At 39.7% G+C, this 23,737-nt stretch overlaps 1 protein-coding gene across 1 annotated transcript in view; it reads left to right on the top strand.

Annotated features, from left to right (window-relative positions):
* The window catches only part of pde8b (phosphodiesterase 8B), a 48,880-nt gene that overhangs the window by 3,364 nt on the left and 21,779 nt on the right, over positions 1-23,737 (top strand). Inside the window, exons 2-10 of the mRNA XM_035668564.1 lie at positions 9,034-9,090; positions 15,044-15,234; positions 17,572-17,631; positions 18,874-18,931; positions 19,224-19,312; positions 19,421-19,499; positions 20,515-20,655; positions 20,737-20,825; positions 20,915-20,969. Of these exons, the coding sequence (XP_035524457.1) occupies positions 9,034-9,090; positions 15,044-15,234; positions 17,572-17,631; positions 18,874-18,931; positions 19,224-19,312; positions 19,421-19,499; positions 20,515-20,655; positions 20,737-20,825; positions 20,915-20,969 (819 nt within the window). The remainder of the gene's footprint in view (positions 1-9,033; positions 9,091-15,043; positions 15,235-17,571; positions 17,632-18,873; positions 18,932-19,223; positions 19,313-19,420; positions 19,500-20,514; positions 20,656-20,736; positions 20,826-20,914; positions 20,970-23,737) is intronic.

The raw sequence follows: 23,737 nt of genomic DNA, 5'->3' as shown, positions 1-23,737 counted from the left end.
CATGTTTCACCTCAAAAGTTCAGAGATCGTTAGCAATACGAGTTCTGTGCTTCTGTGGAAAAAAACGTACAAAACTAATCCTAATGAATACAGGTCTTCTAACCTGATGATGGCTTTTCAGAAAGCGTCTTTATTTGTTTAGTTTTGCAAACAAGTTGTTGAGAAAAGAAATAGAATGATGACACAAAGAATCAAGAACAAGAAACATTTATTAATCCAAATCTGGTTGGAGAGGCAGTCAAGATGAATAACTTTGCAGACCTTAAAGGTTCAGTGTGTACCATTTATGAAGATCTTCTGGTACAAATAGAATTATATTCTAATTATAATATTCATAAGTTTTCATTAGTGTATAATCACCTGAAAAATAAGAACCATTGTGTTTTTGTTACTTTAGAATGAACTGTTCACAAGGGAGCAGGTCTTACATGGTGCCTACAGTACAGTTTCTACAGAAGCCCGGAACAGACAAACCAAACACTGGCTGTAGATTGGGCCTTTCCACGGCCACCATAGTTTCTCCTACACGCTGGTCCTTTAATACGGTAATGGAAGTAAATGGATACTAACATGATGAATTCCTGGAGAAAAAAATACATTTTAAAGGGTAAAGATGGGTTCTGATTTTAGTCTATTAACTAGTCAACTATTAGTCCTTGTTGCATTCAGCTCTCCAGGTTTTAATTTTGGTTTATACATTACAGTTACTGTATGTACCAACACTAAGTGCAGCATGTATCCTTCCTGATGTCTCAAAGAAAAGACCAGAGCAGCAAGTCTCAAACATTCACACTATACAGTAATTCATACTGTTGATCTTAACCAGTGTTCGGCTTGTTACTATAAAAAAATAATTTATTACTCATTTCAAAAATACTATTACTTTACTTATTACTCCCCGCCAACAGTAATTGGTTCCACCACTAGTTATATTACTTTTCTGCTACTCCCCACAAAATTGGTAATTGTGTCCTGTCTCCCAAAATTCAGACTTATGACAATTAAAATACAGTTTTGTTTGTTAAAATCAAAGTAATGGGAATAGTTTTAGCTACTGAATGTAAGTGTTTCCTCTTCCAAGCTAGTTTCCTCCACAATTACTAAAATGAATGGAAGGATGTGATTGGTTTGTTGGATATCGAATTAGTAGGTAGGTGACCACAAAAGTAATTTTGTAATCCATTTGTTTGTTGTTGTTTTTTTTTGTTTTTTTGGGGGGGACACACTAAAGGAGGAGTTCATGTCAAAAACTTTCCAAAATGACTAAATTTGTAGCTGTTGTTGTGTGGACAGGGAAAAAGCTTTTGGAAAACATTGGCATATATCTTCTTACACACAGTTGTTGACTGTTAAGCTGTAATGTGAGAAAGACAACTTTCTGTTGCTTCTAGCCCTCTCTTTGAGCATCTTTTTTTATTTATTTATTTTTTATTTATTTAAACGCCAGCAATGAGCACCCTTTAAATGCCAGTGTCGAAAAATCCACAATCCTGTCTGGTCAGAGGTGGACAGGGCCTTCCCCTCAACATAACAAGGCACACCTGAACTGCTAAGAGGCCTAGCTCAGGCCTCGCTCAGCCCTTTTTCTGCTGGAGCATGCTTCAGAGTCTGCTATTAGTGTTTAATAGTAGGCGGTCTCTTCACATTGGTTGTAAATGGATGCATTTTGTGTGTAAGTTATCATTACTGATCATATGTCTTATTGAATTTCCATTTAGTGCTATTGTTTGTTATTTCAGATTTATTTGAGTGCCTTTTTCCTTTAGCAACTGTTGTTTTCATTTTGTTTTATAGGTTCAAAATCACCTGCAATAGTCACAAAAGTAAACAAAGTGAAAAAAATAAAATAAGTAGTATCATGCTCTAACTGGTGAGCCAGTAGACAGGCTCTTTAACCAGAACCAGCTATTAAAACTACTTTCTTAAAGAGATAAATATCTCAGTACTGTAGCTTAGGAATAACAGTTAAACTGTTCTACAGGGAGCATTTACCATCATGCCAGTTTTACTTTTATTTTAGCGTTTTAGCGTACACTCCCGTTGTTTTAAACTTTCAGATGCAGATGCTTAGTGTGGACAGTCTTAGCTTGGACATAAGAGGGGGTGTGTGAGAGCAGGAATGTCATCCAGGCTGTGAAGTGGAAAATAGTTTGAATGTTGGACTGGGACAACTGTTTACATGCAAAGAAGTTCCTGTAGGTGTGTGTTTACATGCATGTTATCTTACTGGAGCCTAGTCTGAATTTTTATTATGCACATCGTCATGTTTCCATGCTCTTTTTTGGTAGTTTTGAAATGTAGTACATAAGAATGGGCAGTACCAGGGATGGTGGCATTTAGGAGCATGATTTTGGGGGTATTCCAAACCCCAGGACTAACACCCAAAATCAAATTGCATAAATAAATATTTAAAGAGTTAGGCACAGTTGTATTCATCAGGACTGGCTTGGATGCCCATTCAAAAAGGAGTCATAAGTGAGTTAAAGTATCTCTCTCAACAATACTTTTTTATTTTCCATGCCAGTGGGCAAGAGGAATAAAATCAACAACTCAAACACACTGACTCACAATTTTATTTGCACATCTTTGGATTAAAGACTATAGCCAAGGACCAGTGTGTAAGATTTAGTGGCATCTAGCAGTGAAATTGCAGATCGCAACTAGCTGAAATCCGCTCCCCTTCTGAGTGTGTAGGAGAAACAGTGGGTGCAAAACCTGCCAAAAACACCAGTCTTTGTCCGTTCTGGGCTACTGTATCAACATGGTGGCCTGTAGAAGAGGAACCTCTTCCTCTGTAGATTAAAAACATTTCATTAATCATTTTAAGGTAATAAAAACACAACAATTATTTATTTTGAATGTATGGTTCTCTTGTCTGTGGGACTAACTTCGAGCAAAGAGGGTCAATCACTGTTGATGGATTACAATGTAAACGCAATAACTGCACATTATCTAATAAAACAAAACTATATATAGATATATATATATATATTCAACTACTGTTGCTATGTACAATAATGGCCTCTACAGCGTGCTATTATTGGTAGCATCACATCAGATTTGAAGGTTGCAGCCAGGAAGCCTGCTCACATGACAGAGATAACCCACGGCAAAATATCACTTGATCAGTGTGAGCTTATCGTGACTTTATACTGTGGAAAGAAGTCTAAAAGAAGATAACTGTACAGACTGAGTCTGACCTCAAGTCCATCTAGGCACTACAGAAGGCCACCTGCACTGCAGATAAGTTGAGGCCTTGTTGCAAGGTCTGCGATTCACGTAAACAAAGAGGTGTACTGTTAACAATGATGAGTAACATAATACGATGACGGCTGACTGCTTGGTATTTATCTGGCAATATACAAAATAAATCAAATAGCTTTTCACTGTGGTGCAGATACGGAAGAAAGTGACATAATGCGTAGGATGAAAAGACTTAGCCCTGCGCTGAAGGCCACAATAACGTCATACTGTATCATTTCTGATTTCTAAACAGTCTGTTGAGTTTCAAAGGAAGAGCCACACACAAGGTCATGTCTAGATGAGAGGTACACCCCTCTTCGTCACTTACCCAAAATGATTAGGCATTGGCCTGTAAGTGTAAACAATCCTTTCTGTTCTCCAGCCATAATGTAAACTAACTTGTCATCTTTATAATCCAACATCATTGTATACAGTGAAAACGCCTTCAAAAGGATACATTAAACATACCGTAACTTTGTTACGTTTATTGCATTGCAAGAATAAACTGCTCTATTAAATGTGCAATGAAATGGTGGAGCAGGCCTGCACAATGAAAGCAGTGTTTAATCTGTATCATAACAGTGTGTACTGTATACGCAATGGCATGATGAACCTGGGCCCCAGTATGCAATTAAGGGTTTATTTATACAGCACCTTTCAAAGCCAACGTTACAAGTGCTTCACGAAAACAAAGAAAATAGAATTGGCTGAGATGACTCCAAAAGGAAGGCAGCTTTATAATGTTAGCAAATAGTTGAAGATCTAAGTCAGCAGTTTTGAAACTGTGAGGTTGCAGAGAAAGAGATGGAAGGCAAAGATACTGCTTGAGATGAAAGGGACAGGTGCATGCTGGTGTTCTGAAAATGACAGGAAGTTAAATATTGTAGTTTGGTTGTTTATTTTCGGTCCACTTAACAACAGGGTTAACCGTTGCAGTGGTTGTGGCACACCAAGGACTGTGCGGACTGTGGAGTAGATAGACTGGAGAATTCAGATGAGCCTACCAGTTTATGTAACAACAAAGCCAGCTGAGTCTGGTAACTGGCTTCAAATGAGGCTGAATGTTCACACAATTTCTCTTTACTGTCCCTAAATATTAAATTATCAGTTGCCCCAGCATTTGGGCTGATGCTAACAGTTAGCTACATTAGGCGTGAAATGTGCTAACACCAAGTTCAACAGGCTATCCTGCAAAATAAACAGTAAAGCAACATAAAAATTATAGGTTCCAGGTTTGATTAACGTTTGAGGTCAGTATTGATCCATTCTTGAGCTTCAGTTTGGTTCACTGGCCTTTATCTGTAAAACAAACGGCAAATTCTCCTAGCTGAGAGGCTGCAACTGTCAAATTTTTGGCATCTTTAAAAAAAACTGACTCCAACGATTCAGCAGTTATCAAAGTAGTTGTCAATTTTCTGTCGATTGACTAATCGATTAATTAAGGCAGCTGTAGTTTGCCATAGAAGAACTCCTTGTACAACATATACCAGACTTTGACTGCAATGTACAGCATATTACCAGGCTTTATCATAGAGACTACGGTTGAAGTTTCAGTTTAGTTACGTAACACTTTCAGTATGCATTGCAAAAAGACTTCCTGCCGATTGCCGTTCCAGATCAGGAAATCTTTACAGGTTTGTGTTTGGGGGGCAGTTTCTCTACCGACTGTCATCATAAATTTAGAATTGGTTCATTTTAAACATTTTGTGCTGTACTAGGTGCAGAGCATATAAGGCATATTGAGCATATTACAGTTTTGTGGCCTCTATCAGGTGTAGAGAGTATATCCCTAAACAGGAGACGCTGTATGGAATTGAATGTGCTGAAGAAGGATACTGTGCGTCTATCTAAGGTACTTTGTTGCGCTGTCACAGTCTTGTGGACCTCACATGTCAGTTGTTTGTCTCGGAGTACAAAGATATTCTTGGACGTCTGAGCAGGAATCACTTTCAAGTTGTTGTCAGCGTTGTTGCTGAGGTCTAACGGAGCAAAGAAATGAGGTCAATCAAGTAAGAGATGACCCAAGGGAGTGCTGAACCAAGACATCCACCAAGTTAGCAGGACAAGGAGCATCTGGTGGTTCTGCATCCAAGGCAAAAGACTGGTGAGCTAAAAAGACTGGGGGGACTGAATCATTGTTGAGTGCTTCCGTGATGACAAGAAACACAGACTACAAAGATATCAGAAGGGTCGAGGGTTGGCTCCATGAGAAAATGAGTAATTCTGTTTTACTTGAAACCGACACAACCAGATGTGAAACAGAACAGGAAGGAAGGCGGTAGAAACGGGAACAGTCAGTAATCAAATGTGGAGGGAACAATTTGGAGAGAGATCAGTCCGTGGAGGTAGAAGGTGATGGAGGAAGTGTTGGGTGAAGTTGTCACAGGACACCATCTAGTCTCAAAGTAGGTGACAAAGCCCTCATGGAAATACAGGAAGGGGAAGGTGAAGGGAGATTTAGGATAGAGTACACAGAGCCCCAGAGTAAAAATGAATGGTAGAAGCAAGATGAATGGATGGATGGATGTGGATGAGAAAGGCTGGACGCTTGCTAGTACACTTGATTCACCGGGATTCAGACAACTAAGAGGCAGATGAGGAAAGACAGGAGAGAGGACAGAAATATTCAGATATTCAGAGAGATAGAAATTAAATGTCAAAGTCTGTAGACAGTCGGAGGAAAAACGCGAGTGAAGAGGAAAAAAAAAGAGCAGAAAGTAGCGCTCAACCACAGAGAAAGACCTTTGGTATTTTCGTGGTGAGAATATAAAGTACAGCAAAGACATGATTTTGAGATAAGTTGATATCTTTTTTTTATTAGCAGTAATTCTGAACCAAAAACCATGAGAATATAGAGTACTTCATTAATGCCAATCGTAAATTTCAGTCACACAGCATACTGCAAGGGCACTCAATGAGGTGGATAAGCAATAAAACGATATAGTGAGCTATTTTAGACATACAACTACCGTGGTGGTCTGGCTCAAATTTAAATGAATCTTTTGTAATCTTACAGAGGGGGCTCTAAGAGCTTTATAAATGTTTTAAGGGTGTAGACTAAAACCACAAAAGAAAATGTATTAACAAAGAATCAGTATTCACCTTTGGTTTTATGGTTATGGTCATGTAGCAGTAAAGGTGGCTGGGGATGTTGATATTGCAACTGATCCTTTGTCCTCATTTTTATTTCCATTGAGAAGGGTGAGCTCCTGCTGGTTGTGTGGTTGGTTCCATAAATAGTCATAGTATCAGTGAGTACAATAGATGTTTGTGTTGACATGTAAAAGACGTGACATACACCGACAGGTCCTCATGGATATCTGGAGGGTTTTGGTGGTGGGTGTATTTAAAGTTCTTCTTCGTGTTCCTACAGTTGGATGTCGAGCGTCATTGTGCAGAATGATGCATGTGCAGAGTTTGACACTAGAANNATTCATCTGCTGAAAGTGGAAATTGATTTTAAGGGGCGGGGCCTACAAGCATGATTTGTGACGTCACAAATAGTTTGGAGGTCAGACCTGGTCCAGTATGCAACTTGTACAGTGGGATCCATCAGTGCACATACACTGAGAAAGTAGGAGACATCTTGTGTCCAGCCGGAAATAATAGAAATAAAAATTTGCATATTTAAAGATTTTTTTACACACATTTTACATGAGGTGGAAGGAGTAAAGGATTTTAATGTAGAAAGTATACTTTATTTGTTGAGGAAACATATCAGACACACATTGTTGATCCAAGCCGTTTGTTTAATACATGTCTAGAGGGGATCTCTTAAATTTTCTTTTACATGGTGTAACTAGGCCTGACCTCTCAATAAAAAGAGCATTTTATACATGTAGATATATCTTACTTGCTACCAGTGGCTAACAGACACACAGAGACTAAATTCAAGAAACTCTCAAAGAATACAGATAAATCTATTATTATCTATGCTGTGCATCTCTGGCTAAAAAAAAACAATGTGAAACATTGCAGAATGATTGTTTTATCATCATTATTATTTTTATACCATTACTATGTTAACTGCATCTGTAAAATGTGTGCTAATGTTAAAAAAAATGTTATTCAAATGAGTCGTCACTCACAATCATCCAAGCCAGAGGCAGCATAATTGTCGATGTGAAGCCCCACCAGACCTGTTCTGCATACAAATGTGAAAAGATAGATATATACAGAATTTCTGTGTAGAACATGTATGGCAGTTTTAGACAACACTCTAGATATTTGTGCTCTGGAAGTCGGTGAGTAATGCTTCTGAAGATGTTATCTAAAAGGTTATGTTATTATATTATCAGTGGTTACTGGCAGTTTTTTATGCTGGAACAGATATTCATTCCTTTAAAATTACATTGTATTTCCATGACTACACACACAAGATGTAGACAAAATAACAAGAACACTACTGTACATTAAAAAGGACCTAAATCACCATCACTGCCAAACTAAACTATACTGTATATGTCTGTCATGGTGAGTGCAGTGCAGTTTGTGTTTTGCATATTACTGTATTTTCTCAGAAAATACAAATTCCTATTATTGTTAATAGTGTTAAATGTTATTCTGTATTAGTTTGTTGATGCCTGAAGCAACATAGATGCATGTTACCCAAAATTAGGCTATTTCTTCAAGCGTGGTACCCAAAAGCTCTTGATGACGTTAGTGGTTTGTAGTGGCTAGTTGAGACTAGATGTGGCTTCAAGTATGTCCACCTTTAAGCCTAATTACCACTGACAAATAATACTGATGTGTGGTTGAGTCACCACCACTTGTCTACCTCACTACTTTAGTCATACAGCGGCTTCTGAATGACTGAGTGGAGTTTGTGCGTGGCATGCATTATTTTAGAGCTCGTGCCTCTGGTAGAATTAACCAAAATCCCCCTCCTCCCTCTTTCTTTATCTCTCCTCTCTGTTTTTGTGGATACCTCATAGATATTTTTCTTCATCTGGAAAGAAACCTTAATCTGGAACATTCCCCTGTGGGTCATGAGTGTGTGTGTTTATGAATAAAAACCACATATTCTAACAAAGACCTTGCAATGAGGAAAAATGACTCACCAACACAGAATTTGCTCAAAAATAACTGGATACCTGATGGTTGATTCCCAGGCATGACACGCTGAGCTAATGTTGTGTCTACTGAGTATGATAATGTATGATATGGTGCAACGCTGATTCATTGTGTGCTTGAAGTGTGGTGTAGCATGTGTGTGCATGCATCTGCTCAGAGGATGCACATGTAGCTGACTTGCTTATTCACACCAGAATGACGCATGGGGTTAAGAAGCCTGCACACGTACACACACACACAACACACAATGTGATGCTCCTACAGTAGGATTATGCAAGTAAACCTGTGAGTTCAATCTGTGGCTGGCTGCTAATACCTTCTAAAGTGGACAGGTCCACTCTGGGCTGCTAATACTGCATGTAAATGTCCATGTTTGCAGTGTAGGAGAAGCCATCAGGAAATCCGTAGCAAAGAATCCAGATATTTGTTGTTTTGGGAAGCCATTTCTTGTTTACTCCAGACTTGTAAGAGGAAATACTTGTCTTATTGCTCTCTGGACTATTATAGCTGTAAGAGGGAGGTAAGAAAGAAGATTAAAGTCAGTCAAGAGCAACAGGGTCAGACAGGTCGTGTAAGAGAAAAGCAATATGCCAATATGCTTCTGGACATCAATGGTAAAATGGTAAGAAGTGTTCAATGTTTTGTTTGCATTGCGTGTATGTTTTTCTATGCTCTGTGTGTGACAGTGATTCATACTATCTTATCTGTTGTTTGCAGGTTTCAGCTACAGAAGAATGTGTAGGACCTATGAGACTGACTCAAGAGCCAATTCAGGTAAGAGTAAAAGAGGAATCTTGTTGTTGTTGTTGTTGTTTTGCAAAAAGCTGATTAGAATTTATTATATTTAAGTACTTATTCTCTTTTTGTTGTCTGTACAATAACTATTTAACAATAACGGCAAGGTTGAGTTTCCGTCAAATAACAATCACAGCTTTGCAGAACTAAAGGTGATGTCTTCAGATGTGTTGTTTTGTTTCGGCCAAAAGTCCAAAAACATTAGACTTACAATGATATGTTATTTAAGAAAAGCAGCAAATCCTCTCATTTAAGAGTTTGGAATCAGAGAATATTTGGCATTGTTTCACTATTTTACTGCATGAAAAATGTCAAAAACAATTAATTGATTATCAAAATGATTTTGCAGATTATCTTTCTGTCAATCAACTAAGTGGTTAATTGACTAATGGGATTAATTGTTTCAGCTCTACATGAATGATAATAATTTGTTATTTCTTGCAAAATGATAGTTTATTTCTAATCTGTTGCATGTTACTGTGTGTGCTTTGTGTTCTTCGGTTCGATAGAAATGTGGCACTCAATACACAGTTAAAGGAATGATACCATCTGAATGAAAAATAGATTTAAAAACTGTATCAATGCAACTCTCCTACTTTCAAATCTCCAACTGTTTAAATAGTACTTGTTTACATGCACTTTGCCATTTAAACTAGGAAGCGATCACTAGTTAGTTTGCACTCTATTTTCAGAATTCACTGGGATTTTCTGCAAATATGATCTTTCTTCTGGGAAAAACAGCCAAATCAACTGCTTTTTAGACGAAACTTGGCTTGAAGTGTGCTGGAAATGGTTTTGCTAACCAAAATATTTTCCACCTCCTCTCTAGTATTGTTTACATGAGCTAATAATACTATTTTAAAGGATTGGTTCACAATTGTATTTGTCAGGTGCTTATATGACCATTGAAAGAGGTTTTATGGTAACCCTTCTTCTCGTTTATACTGGACAATAAGAGATCCCTTCATGATGTGATTCCAACGTAAGTGATTGCTGACTAAATCTACAGCGCGTGTTCTTTGCAAAAATCTATTCAGCAGCAGAGTTAGTAAGACAAAATTCCCTCTGAAAAATTGTACTTATGCTTTAAAGAACATCTCGGTAGCTTGTTTTGTGTTGATTTAAAATGTAAAAATACAAATTATGGCTTGATTTGGATCTTCCGCTTCATCTTGTAACATGGAATCAATCAATCCTAAAAGCCATATTACACTGTATGACCTATTTTTGTATACCTCAGACTGCCTGCAGACACCTTGTCTGTACTCTGTGGTGTCAGTCCAGCTGGGATCTCGTCTTCTCCGACAAGAACTTTGGGAATATTGCAGGGTTAGGTAGAGTTGACTCAAGGATTGTCTGTGCTCATCCTCTGGTTGCGGATTAGGCCATGTGCTAGTCAGATTTATCCTTGTGTAACAAAGAAAGAAGAGTTCCTGGAGGTAACCAGCTGGTTGTAATGCAGGTACCACAAAGCATTCCTCTGTTCTGGCAGTTCCTACCTCGAGTATCAGCTGCTTTATTAGGTGCTTGTTTATTGCTTTGATTTAATTTGCTCCGGTCTAAGCTGCGCTGGTTTGACCGATCTCCAGGGTTTTCTGAGTTCAGCTCAGTTCCAGTGCAGTGATGTGAGAGGCCTGGCATGCCACTCATGTTCATGCCGAGCTACACTATCCTGCTCTATCCCTTTGCCGCCCTCCTCTTCCTCCTCCTCCTCCTTATTCACCATGCCAAAAAACATCACACCAGGAATCTGTGGCGGCGTGCAGGCAGGTGGAGGGACCAGGGGCTTTATTAAAAAGCCTTCTAAGACCTCGTCTCATGCCCCATAAAACCCTTAAACTGCTCTCCCAAAGCAGCCCCACTAAAGTTGTACCTCCAGCCTTCTGCTGGATCCATGACCTGACCGGCCCCTCTCCTACTTCACTCCTTCCACCAGAATGGAGAGATGAAAAGAGAGAGATAAAATGCTCTGCAGGAGAGAGTTATATATAGTGAGTTTTCCTTGACATTTACTGTTACTGCCTCTCAGCCCTGGAGAGTTTCAACCTCTCCAGATACCTCCTCCTTCGGCTTATCTTATGATTCATGTGTTTCACTCATTACACCGATAAATGCATGTAAAGTAACACACATGTCCCATACGTGTAGCTGCAGTATATCCTTTTGAAGAATTCAATAGTTTTGTCATTCTGCTACTTTTAACCTTTTAGTACCCAGTGTTGTTACTGCAGTATGAAAGCACTATGCAGACCTTTCACTGACTGCCAGTACCTTACATGAATGTGAACATGTAATTATAGTTGAAACTATTGTTAGGTCAGTTAGTAGATTAACAGAAAATGTATTGGCAAAACATTTTATATTTAATAGTCATAATAGTTTAAAGTAATTTTTAAAATGCTACAAATTCACTGGTTCCTGGCTGGTTTTCTTATTGTTGTATGACATAACTCCTGCATATCTTTGGGTTTTAGACTGTTGATTGAACAAAACAAACAACTGGACATGTCAACTTGGACTCTGGATTCTGTATATTTTTCTTTTTTTACTGATCATAAAAAAAAACAGCCGGTAGAGGCAGCCTAGAGTCTCATCTTTTGGGTTATTGTGGTCATTTTTTTAAAAAACACTGACATAAAAATCATCCAGCTGCACGGCTTCAGCTCCTTCAAAGCATTCTGACAGTCCAACTATGTAATAAATTCTTGAACACTTTATGTCCGACATCATAAGGGTTTACAACAAATGGTCCATTTGTTTTCATTTCGGTGGTCTACCCACAAAGGGGGGTGGGTGTTCAAGGGTTATCAGCTTGATATATATTTAAAGTGCTTTGTATTCTGTACAGTTTGTGTGCTGCAAAACATTTTACTCATGTGGCCTTTTTATAAAACATTTGAAACTGAAAGTCCATTCTTGACTTAAAGAAATAATTTTAACTCAAGGTCCACTTACTATCTTATATGGAGGTTTCAAAGAGTGCTACAAGTAACGATTATTTTCATTATCAGTTAATCTGGCGATTATCTAATGGATTTCTATAAAATGTTGAAAAATAGTGAAAAATTCCTATCACATACTTCAGTTCAAGTAAACAAATTCCATTTGCTTGTCTTATCTAATAAACTCAAAAGTATTTGGGTTTGTTTTTGGCATTAAAAATGTACTGGCTGCTGATTCAATTTCTGTAGTAAACTAATTGATTAACCAATTATCCTTCCGGATCATTTCAGCACTACTCAAGAAAAAGCTAGTAAGTGGACCTTGAGCATTAGGCACATAAAATGTACCAATTGTGCAGTAAATAAGACAAATTATGTACAATTCAGTTCATATTTTAGTTCTTGCACAGCAGTCCCATTGATAGGTGTGTCACATCAAAAACTGGGCATAAAAACTTCCTGACACGGGATCTCAACGGCCCTTCTTCATTCTCAGACTCTGTTACACTCCCACACAGATAGTGTGCTCAAAGCTAGTTAGCCCAATGACACCCCTCTGTGTTTGGGAATCTCCCAACGTTAGATGGCATCTGGCCTGGTTGTGCAAACATGGCGGATTAACCTCTGAACTCTGAAAATGTGAGTCAGCTCTTGGCAGTAGCAGTAGTTGGGGATAAGTCTCTGTGCTAACTGAACACTAACTGTACGGTATTATACAAACCAGGACCAGGCCAATAAGTGACACTGTTTGTAAGGCTAAATACATGTATCTTCAAATTTAAATGATGTATTTACTTTAAAGACGCTGTAACCGGGTAATTGTATAAACATACATTAATTTGTGTACCATAACAGTGAGTTACATTCAAGGAAGTGTGTGTGTAAGATAGATATGATGGTGGCGTGATGAAGTGCGGCCATGTGTTTAAATGTGTTTGACTGTGTGTGTACATCAGATGGGGTTTTAAGACCAACGGCGCCTCCTGCCAGGCTCATCGTTGGTGACATATTTGGGTGGCAGGTCAGAGATCTGTGCGGTCGGCGTCGTCCCGGGGTCGACTGGGTACTGTGTGTGTGGAATTTCACATGTTAGCACCATGGTTACACAAAGCAGTGCCATGGTTACACAAGCCAGCACGGGATCAAAGACTGTGGACCTTTCACAGGCACTCACCAATACTAGCTCATTTTCTCCCTTCTTCTTCTTTTACATCGTCTTCTCATGCCGTTCTCACCTGTTCTTTTCCATACTTTCTTTCCGTCCTGTCTCCAGTTGGGAAAGGCTGCATAAGATACATGTCACACTATGAACTGGTCTCCTTCTGGTTTCAAAACTATACAGGAAGTGTGGGGAGTCATGACTTTAGGGCTCTCCTTCACCCACTCACTCATTCTGTTTTCCCTCTCTCTCTGCCTGCTGCACCTTCATGCACTCCCTCTGTCACTCTATCCTTTGTTGTCCTTAGAGGGAGTCAGGAGGTGATGCTGCTGCGAGGCAGAGCTGAGTACTGTTGGTTCTGGCTGCACACCAGCTGCTTGTGCGTGTGTGTGTGTGGGTGTGCGAGCATGTGTGTCTTTACTGTATGCGTGCTGTATTTCCTCACCACTGTACCAAAGGTGGCTGGTGTGTTTGTGGTCAAAACACAGTGTGGGATCAAAAACACGAGTCAGAGGCTTCGTGTCTGTTGGTGTGGAACTGTCCTGCTCAGTTAATGTTTAAGGAATAATTCACTGGGAGAAGACATTGTGACATTTACATGGTCTGTTTAGTGTTTTATCTGAATTTTTTAAATATTTTTTTATTATGTAGGTGGCTGGAGACTCCTCCCAGCATGCAATGAGCAAAAAAGGCAGAGAGGCACCCTACAAGCAGATGGGTGAACACGCTCACAGTTATAGACAGTTCATAGTCTTCAAATCCCCTGAGCTGTGCATGTCATGAGACTGTGGGAGGAAATCCACATATGATGCAAACTCCAAGAAGGGCAAATCCTCCCTCTGCCTCCTCATGGCGAGAGGATTTTATGTCTTTTCTATAATTAGAAACATTGAACGCATCTTGAGATGTTCCATAAGAGACGGTGTGACTACTTATGTTGAGTCACTTACCTCCCTGAGCTCAGTCTAATAACAATATTTTATTGTCAACAGTTCCTCATGAAGGAATTAAATATTAAAACATTTAGTTTGTTTTAGTTTTCTTTTTTCCCTTTGTCCTTTTTGAAATGTATCTATCTTGTGAGGGGGGAGTCACCCAGTTGTAGTGTTTAATATGGCGTTTCAGCAGGTTGTTGCTGTCACTGATAACCACTTAGCTAGGGTGATATCTATTCTTCACCAGCATTTATTTTTCTCTGTATTGGATTTTCTCAAACATTATTTGTTTATTTATTTATCTGTCAGTGAGTTAGTTTGTGAATGTCAAATTCATAACCTTTGATACATCTGATAAGCTCGTAAAAATCAACAAAAGTCATACAAAATGAAGATTTTGCAACTAGCACCATGCAGAACTTTCACAGACTGCTAGTACTATAAAAAGTACTGGTATTTTCCATCGTTGTTGTAAAAATACTGCAGATAAAAAAGCCCCAAAAGGCACTACTCTCTCCCCAAAGCTATCTGGCAGCCCTTTAGTGTAATAAATCCTCATTGTAAGGGTGTAATAATCAGAAATAGTCCACCATGGAAAGGTGACGTGGATGCTAAAGGGTTAAATATATCCGAGCAGTTTTAATGTACATTTTCTAAGTTATAAAGAAAGGGGTCTGGCAGTTATCGGTATTATTCAGGCCCATAAATATCAGAAACCTCGGTGTCAGAAGTGAAAGCTGTGACTGAAGTCTGGTTCTTGGATGTCTGCTGATCTGGAGAATGTTCTGTCTGGGTAGTGAATGTAGTGTAGGCCTACTAACACAGGTATTTCTGTAATTATCACTGTAGTAGCAGCACTGTCTCACCCATGCTACCATTCCTTCCTGTCTCCTCAGGTCTTGCTGGTGTTCGCCAAGGAGGACAGCCAGAGCGATGCCTTCTGGTGGGCCTGCGACCGCGCTGGGTTCAGGTGTAACATCGCACGGACGCCCGAGTCAGCCGTTGAGTGTTTCCTGGACAAGCACCATGAGATTATAGTCATTGATGGACGCCACTCGCGCTACTTTGAGCCTGAAGCTGTATGCCGGTGAGCCTCTGTGTCTGCTGTCACTGTTTGTTTGACTGACAACCTTCATGGTGGCTTAAAGGAATAGTTAGACATTTTGAGAAATACTATTTTTGGCTTTCTTTCTAAAACTTTAAAGATTTAATAATTATCATTTCTGCATTAAAATGTCTAAAAATGCTAAACATTTTATATATTTTGCTGAGTTGTGTTCCCAAACAACTCCCATAATCCCACGCTACTTCACAACGTCATCAAACTAACTACCTCTTTTGTTGTTGTTTTGATGCGAGAGACAGTGGCAGAAATTACATAATGTATGTTTAAGTCTGTATGTTAAACATGGTAAATAGTTAGCTTAGCACAAAGACTGGAAATAAGGGGACACAGCTAGCTTGGCTCTGTCTGAAGGTGACAAATTCCTGCACCTCTAAAGCTCAATGATCAACAGACGTCTGATCAAGAAATAGTTGGTCACATAAGTTCCCATAAAATCACAAGTTGTCATTTTTATCATCAGTTTTTGCACAGACTAAAACAAAGAAGATGTCAGTTTGTGAGCTTTAGAGGTAGAAGGAGAGCCAGACAAGCCCTTTCCCCATGTCCAGTCTTTGTGCTAATCTAAGATAACCAACTGCTGACTTTTGCTTCATATTTACTGTACAGACATGATTGGTATCCAAGCACAGTTATTTCTTCTTCAACCTGGCTTCTGTTGCTGTTTTCAGACCAGCATGCATGTAAATGAAGAGACTGAAAGGGCTTTATCGTCCAGAAGGATCCGAACATTTAATCCTTCACTTCAATCAAAAATAATACCTGACGTTTATACCTAAAATCAGTAATATACAGGAATGTCCAGAGTTCAGTCTGTTTAAAACACTGTAGCTTTGGGACACTGTAGATCACTGTAGTGGAGGGCTTGTTGGTGCCATCTGGTGTTCCATGGAGGCACCACAGGCATCTCCAACCTGAAGCTGCACTCTTGAGTTACTCAAGTCTGTTAGTTTGTGTTCTTACAGTTGCTTAATTCATTGTTTTGCTCTAAAAAGAAGCATCAGGGGATACTGGATGTCACAATTCATAAGAGACTATTGAAACAGAGTGGCTCTTGAGAGGGTCTGAACTACAAATTGTGAGTCTGTTTGTTGACATGAAAGCTTGATAGTGGCCCAGGGGAGCCAAGAGTAATACACATTCAGAAGCTTTTTTCTTTGTTTCTTGTCCATTTTTCCACAGCAAAAACCCCTGGCCACTTTTCAGAAGCCTCTTTGATTGTAGAATAACCTCATTCACTGCTTGTTCTTGCCAGGTGTTAGCTAAGTTCATACTGGCAATACAGGTCTGTGCTCAGTTTGTCCCCTGTTACTTTTTGGCGTGCGCAGGCAATCTCAAGATTTATTCAGGAAGTGTTTCTTCTGTATTTGCACAAAAGTGTTGAACTCACTAACAAATATTAATATAATGACATTTAAATAACCCATCTCTGATTAATCCAAATAGCTAATAAAAACGGGATGTTCTTGTTGCTGCTTTTTCACATCTATGAACAAAGGACTTGTGTTTAGGGGTTTTGAATGGGGATTCCCCTGGCTCAAAGTGTTTAATATGTGTCCCATGGTTTTTGTGTGTGAAGACCTTCTAGGCATCAGTACAAGGATGTCTGTAAAGACCTTTTTGCTGGTGAAATAGTGCATATTCCTCTCTTTTTTTGAAAGCAAAGACTACTTCTGTGTTTATTTCTGTTGTGATTTCTGCAGACGTTCGGGCTGAAAGTTATTGTTAGATACAGTGCTAGCCCATCCAGAGTTCTTGGATACACTAAAAACCACCACCATATATTTTGTGGAGTGATTTATTATAAGTGCTTCATTATTTCCCCAAGTAAAGGAACAGATCCATTTGTCTCTCCTGTCTCCTGATTACCACAGTTTGGCAGCTGGTCCCTGTTTGTCCATCGCTCTTTCACTCCTTTCCTCAACACCATTTTTCTCCCCCCCCTCCCATCTTTATCCCCCATGAGGATCTCTGCCATCATCTGTTCCCTCTGTTCCTCCTTTCATCCTCCATCACTGCCTTCTTTCCTCCTCCACCCCCGGCCCACTTTCCCGTGCATCCTGCCAGCGGTGTGGCTTTGTGGCCGAACCTCTGAAGCAGATGTTGTGTTTGGTGTTTCTGTGTAAAGCACAGAAATGTTCTGCCCTTCTTTTGTGGCGATGACATCATCCTCACTCTGCCCACATGTTTATCCTGTACCTGAGTCCAAGCCACTTCTCATGAGCTCAAAGTGTGAATGGAATGAACTCCTGTTGACACTCCTGCTGATTTTTTAATCTGTTTGATTTGTTTTATTTCCAGGTTGATCCGCGCCACAAAGCCCTCTGAAAACACAGTTATTCTAGCTGTTGTGCCACAAAAGTAAGTTTTTTATTTTATCTTTTGTAGATTTTAAGATCCTCTGGGGGTTTGACTTAGAAAACTTTGATGTCCTGCAAGAGGCTATTTGTGCTACAGCATAAACATGCAGACACATTAAAAATACATTAGATAAACAGAACAATAGTCTGAGATCCTAATCTTCCGCCATCATAAATGTCATCATCCAGCTGGGCTTTTAAAGTGCCTGTCATTAACTGTGTACCAACATCTGTCATAAAAATAAAAATAAATAATTAAGTAGTATAAGTATACTGTCCATGTATTTCCCCAGGCTCCCCATTGCTACCCTATGTTGTTTAACTGAGTTATTGCCATGGTATAAATGAGTTTTTTGCTCGGTTCTTTCTGATCTTGGGGTTTTTCCCACATTTTCACAATTTTTCTTGATGTTTTCCTGCAAGTTATTGTGTGTGGTTAGGCCTAAAGTCCTTGAAAACTAGGCTTCAGATCTTCTATCTGTAACACTAACAACAATTATCTTTTATTTTGATTTTGAGTTGATGAGAACTTAAAAAATATTTTTACCCTTGGTCTTGATCAATTCAGTGTAATGTCCGTTTCCACAGCACTAATTCTATCAGCATGACAAGAGTCATGTCAGGCCTTTCACTAATCATGAATTAAACTCTGCCTCTGGAATTTTCACATTAAAAGCCTTGTAGCCTTCCCCTAGGTAGGCATTTAATGTGTTTTATTGACGTTAAATCAGGAGTACAGCAAAGAAGAAATGACTGGAATTAGTCGGAAACATTACTTCTGTTAAAAAAGAGAAACTCTGATGGGTATGACATGGCTCGGAACTGATGGAATCAGTGCTGTGGAACTGTACATTATAATAAGTGTACAATGTGAGCTGTTGTAGGCTGCATGTAATGTTTTATATGCGATCAGCCTTGATTTGATGATAATTATTTGATTGGTGAATGGAAGTACGTGACATCAGCTTTTTCCAACTGTGCCCCACCCACTTCAAACCAGTGGGAAGAACATGAAGTAACAATAATAGAAATCTGTCATGTGAAAATAACCAAAACTGCTTTAACTTTGGCAGAAAATGCTGTGGTAATGTAGATTCCCATCATAGTAAAAAGCTGGGACAAAATGTTTTTAGGGCCTTTTTAAAGTACATCGTTTTCTGTATAGGTGTGGATCACGCCAAGCATGTTTCTGAAAAATGATTGTGGTTGCAGATGGTAATGATTCTTTTCTGTCACTGTATAGACCAGCTGACCAGGACGAGCCATCTGTTCTTCCTCTCCTCTGTGCTGGATTTAGCAGAGTACGTCCAACAACTTGCCTTAGCTTGTGACTGTGTTTATAATGGACTGAATGTGTTATCCTTGTTTCTGATAGATGCTTTTTATTGGCCCGCTAAGAGACTCGAGACACTAAAATAGCAGCATGTTGCCAGTTTTGAAAGAGGCACTTATTGTCAGCGGTGTTTGATGGTGTGAAAATGACGTAGGAGGCTGGAAAACAAGTCGCTACTGAGTAAATCCTGACTCATTCAATTTTCCACTCGTCTCTCTCCCTTCTCCTTCAAACACCACTTAACCTTGTTTGGCCTCCAGAGGTTTGTGGAGAACAGCAGTGTGTCAGCCTGCTACAATGAGCTCATACAGATTGAACATGGGGAGGTGCGCTGCCAGTTCAAACTCAGGTACAGCAGAGGAAAAACACCTCATGACGCACATACCGTGCAATCATACATGCATGCACAGACACTTGGTGGTGTTTCTAATCTTGAGTTGGTGTTATTCATCCACAGGGCTTGTAACTCTGTCTTCACTGCTCTGGAGCACTGTCAAGAGGCTGTGGAGATCACCAGCGAGGACCACATAATACAGGTAGGGATAATACACACATACATACAAGCACATGCATACATACAGAGTCGATGAGCAGATTCTCAAACCTTTCCTTCAAAGCAGGGTCTCAAACTAAAATTGGCTTTGGGCCACTGCTGGTATGGTAAAAGTAGTACAAGAAAGCACAATATTCTGGAAATACTTCCATTAATAGCATCATACTTGATGCTATAAATGGAAGTATGTTTCATTATGTTTATCAACCCTTTGATTTCATTTGCACATTTGACCTTTGCTATAATTTTGCGCCGAACCCAAAAGAAATTTATAAATAGAATTTTTTTTATTTGATTTGTATATAAAGGGTATTTAAAATTATATGAAACAACTTGAAAAAAATATTTAAAAAATGATTATATTGTATTTTGACATCCTGCCGTGGGCCACTGGGAGGGGGGGGTAGAGGAACGGAAATGGCCCCCGCGTCGGCAGTTAGATATTCCCTGCTTTAAAGATATACATGGATATATTTTTGTTACTGTAAACAAATCCCATGAAAGTACCAAAGACTGGTCCCAAATATATAGTTGTATTTTTTTATTCTACAGCAGCTGGGCACTGTGGCTATGAGAAAATGTGTCTCAAACAAGAGTAAATTGAGGAACTATTTTCGACTGCAGATAATGGTCAAATAAACTACATCATCACTGTAATGAAGCAACCCGGTATCGCACCAACTTGTGTAATACGCACGCCGGTCCACCGTGACACCATCATACACATTTGTACTTTTCACATCCAGGTGAGGCTAAATGTGACAGTGACATGGTATCCTCGAGTCTAGAGAATGGACAGGTCTATTATGCGCTTTGATGTAACTGAATGAAGAAAAAGCACCCAGTGCAGCGATGGGGCTCATACTGTAGATATGTTTTTTAAATAGCTCTATAGCTCAGAAGAACCAGTTATATCATGTCTTGGTTACACAGGCAATACTTGTTATTAGGATCGAATATAACTAGACTTAACGTCATCCTCCTCGGTTTTTTCGCAGTATGTGAACCCAGCATTTGAGCGGATGATGGGCTACCACAAGGGGGAGCTGATCGGGAAGGAACTGACTGAGCTCCCTAAGAGCGACAAGAACAGAGCTGACCTGCTGGACACCATCAATACCTGCATCAAAAAAGGAAAAGTGAGTCTCTCTTCCAACCATCCGCGTACCTAAAATGAGATGATACTGTATCAATGCCTGACGGTTCTGTTGTCTCTGAAGGAATGGCAGGGTATTTACTATGCCAGGAAGAAGTCAGGCGACAGTATACAGCAACATGTGAAGATAACACCTGTCATTGGCCAAGGAGGGTAAGCAAAGTTTAATCTACCCAAAGTGATCACAGTTCATTTTCAGGAAGTGAGAAATGACTGACAGACTCTTATCTCACTGCCAACAGGAAGATTCGACATTTTGTAGCCATTAAGAGACCTCATATTGACAACAATAATCAGGTGAGTCGAGATAATCTCAAGTGTTACACATCTCTTTTAGTTTTCTTATGGTAATGATAAATGATGAGCTGTTTAACTACACTCTAATAAAATCTGGAGGCCTCCTGAGAGCAGGAGAGGTTGTGAACGCAAGAGCTTTGACCCTCAAGAGTGGTAATAAAAATCTAGGTCTTTGATCATTGACTCTTTCGGGTACCTGAGGCAAAAAAAACAACCTGGACCACCCTTTCTTTGACTGCACTCTTCCAGGACAAAATGAATAGCGCCTGCACATTAGTAACACTTTGAAATCTTAAACCACTTACTCACAAATCTGCACAAAATGTTGATTTGCAGGCTCAAAGCTTACAAGCCTAATAGGAGGAAAAAATGCTGCTACAAAATTTAATTTACAAAAGTCTTTAGACTCATAAGCCCTGCTTTTGAAGATTACAGTGAGTTAGTTTTTCTGTTGTGGAGCTTGAACAAATATCAGTCCATCAGCAGTCCTAACGCTACAGCACAGCTTGGCCCAATCAAGCCTGGTAGAGAAATGAATGATTGAGTCCAGACTGGACTCGGGCACCCAGATTGCAGACCCTGCTGGCAGTCAGTTTTACATAAATATTTCAAATGAACTGCAGGCTAAAGTGTCAGATTTAAATACTTGAGCGGGGCATGTAGCCTCACAGGCTTCCAGCTCTCTTTAGCAGCGTGCACATTTACTCTGAAGCAGGTGTGTCGCTGCTCTCAGCTGGGTTCCAGGCCAATAACGTCATTCTATGCTAAGCTACGGCTAAGCACCAGGATCCCCCGCTAAGGCCTGGGAGGGCTAGCAGCCAGGCGCCAAGGCTATTTATACCCCAGGCAAAGCTGCACAGAGACTAGCTTTAGCTCGCTGCTCTCTTTCATCGTGTGTGCATAAGGTGAGTGAGCCGTTGGCATGTGCCCGCCAAAGCCAAATGGAATTCACTCCTGCTTGTTGGGATTGGGAATCCTTAGACATGGCAGCGGCAGATCCCATTCTCGAAAACCATGGAGAGTCATCTCCTCAAGCTGAGTTGTGCAGTGTCAAACTGAATGGTATTATCAGGGTGTCCCATTTTTTTAATGCATTTTCACCACACATTACAGAATGGAACAGATGCAAAGCAGGAACAGAAGTTTAGTATTTGATGACATTTTAAATGAAATGATGTCACGAGGCATGTAGAGCATTTTCACTGAGACACCATTATCCATCTGACAACCCAAGGCCACAGAGGTCCTTTCAGGATAGCACCGATCTGATACTGTATCCTTGCTTAGAACATTTTCCTCTGAGCACTTTAAACCACACATTATTCCACATCTTTTTCCCACCCAGACGTTTGGCTGTAGACCACGGTTTCCATTTCATTGTGTTGTTTAGTTAGCAGTATTTGTCTAAGCACTCCAGACTTACAGCAGGTTTAGGGTCAGTTTTGTTTGTCTTTCCCTCTCAATTAAGGGCCATCATAATCTCAACTATTTCCCAGCTTTAGTCAAGTTAATTCAAAAGATGTTTTTTTAGATGTCTGTTTGTGCTTTGCAGCCCAAGAAGCCCATTAAGATGTAGCCAGCTAAATCTGGCAACCTTGTATGTCATTAGAAGTGTTTATACTGTCTTAATCCTATTTACTCAGCATGGGACGCACTGGAGACCTGAGAGCAAGTGACCTAGAAATTTAGAAAGTGGGGGGGGGGGCTGTAAAAAGAGAAAATGAGCAATTGTGTGTGAGTGAAAAATTAAATGTAATTGACAAACAATTGAAGGACGCATTTCTTTGTATCAAAATGAAATCTTTTGCACAAAAATGTGTACATATAGCCTACAGAATATTTGGACGTACGCATTCATCATTGCATAAGTATGTGTGATGCACTGTCAGCAAGATGTAAAGGTGCGGTGAGTCACTGGGTGAGGAAAATCTTCTGTAACTGGATTAGAGGCTCTTCATATGCATATCTACAATAACCTCTGTGAGACTAAGAGGACATACTGTACAAATTGTCACCTGCATGTTATTATGAACATGGGAGAATATGTTTACACAGTTATAGTAAATGTAGCGCCAAACCAATTTTTAAATTATTATTTTTTACAACAAATTTTTTTTTTTACATTTTACCTTGTATTAGGTGTCATTCTTGTGCCATTTAATAGGTCATATTTTTTAAATTGTATGATAGTAAATATTTGCATTAGAGACCTAATCTCACAAATGGCCTCTGCTTCTAACACTCTGTTTTGCGCTCAGCTTCCTCACACGAACAGTCCCAGTGAGAGATGACATCTAGTAGCAGTGATAACACAGACAACACAAAGTTAGCTTTCCTCAGTGCCGTCTCCACTGCTTCATCCGACTGCTTTCTCTGGTTCATAACATAGACTGTATACTTGGAATGGACATAGTCGGGGCACCCTGGTAGCTCACGTGGTGGCGCTGACCTGCGGCCTTCGGGTGCGTGATCAGTTAAGGCCAAAAGCCATAGTCTCTGTGATGTAACCCAGAGGTTTCTGAAGAGCCGTTGTGAAGCTTGGCTCTAGCCGCCACCATCTTGGCAGTCCTGTCTCCGGCAGCTTCCGGCTAATCTAAAAATGGTCAAAGAAATGGAGCATTGGTAGAGGCGGGCTGAATGAAGCCCGGATACTGAAAACAGCCACCTGTGCCGGCACCTACCCACCACTCAAAGTGGCCATTCCCTTAATTATGCATAACTTTAAGCCTTAATATAATTTAAACAGGTGAATTATATAAAAATTCACC

Source organism: Morone saxatilis, unplaced genomic scaffold (assembly GCF_004916995.1).
Source record: "Morone saxatilis isolate NCDOM2014 unplaced genomic scaffold, NCSU_SB_2.0 Contig21, whole genome shotgun sequence".
Taxonomy (NCBI): domain Eukaryota; kingdom Metazoa; phylum Chordata; class Actinopteri; family Moronidae; genus Morone; species Morone saxatilis.
Note: the sequence above shows the minus strand (reverse complement) of the source record. Positions and strands in the feature narration are given on the sequence as shown.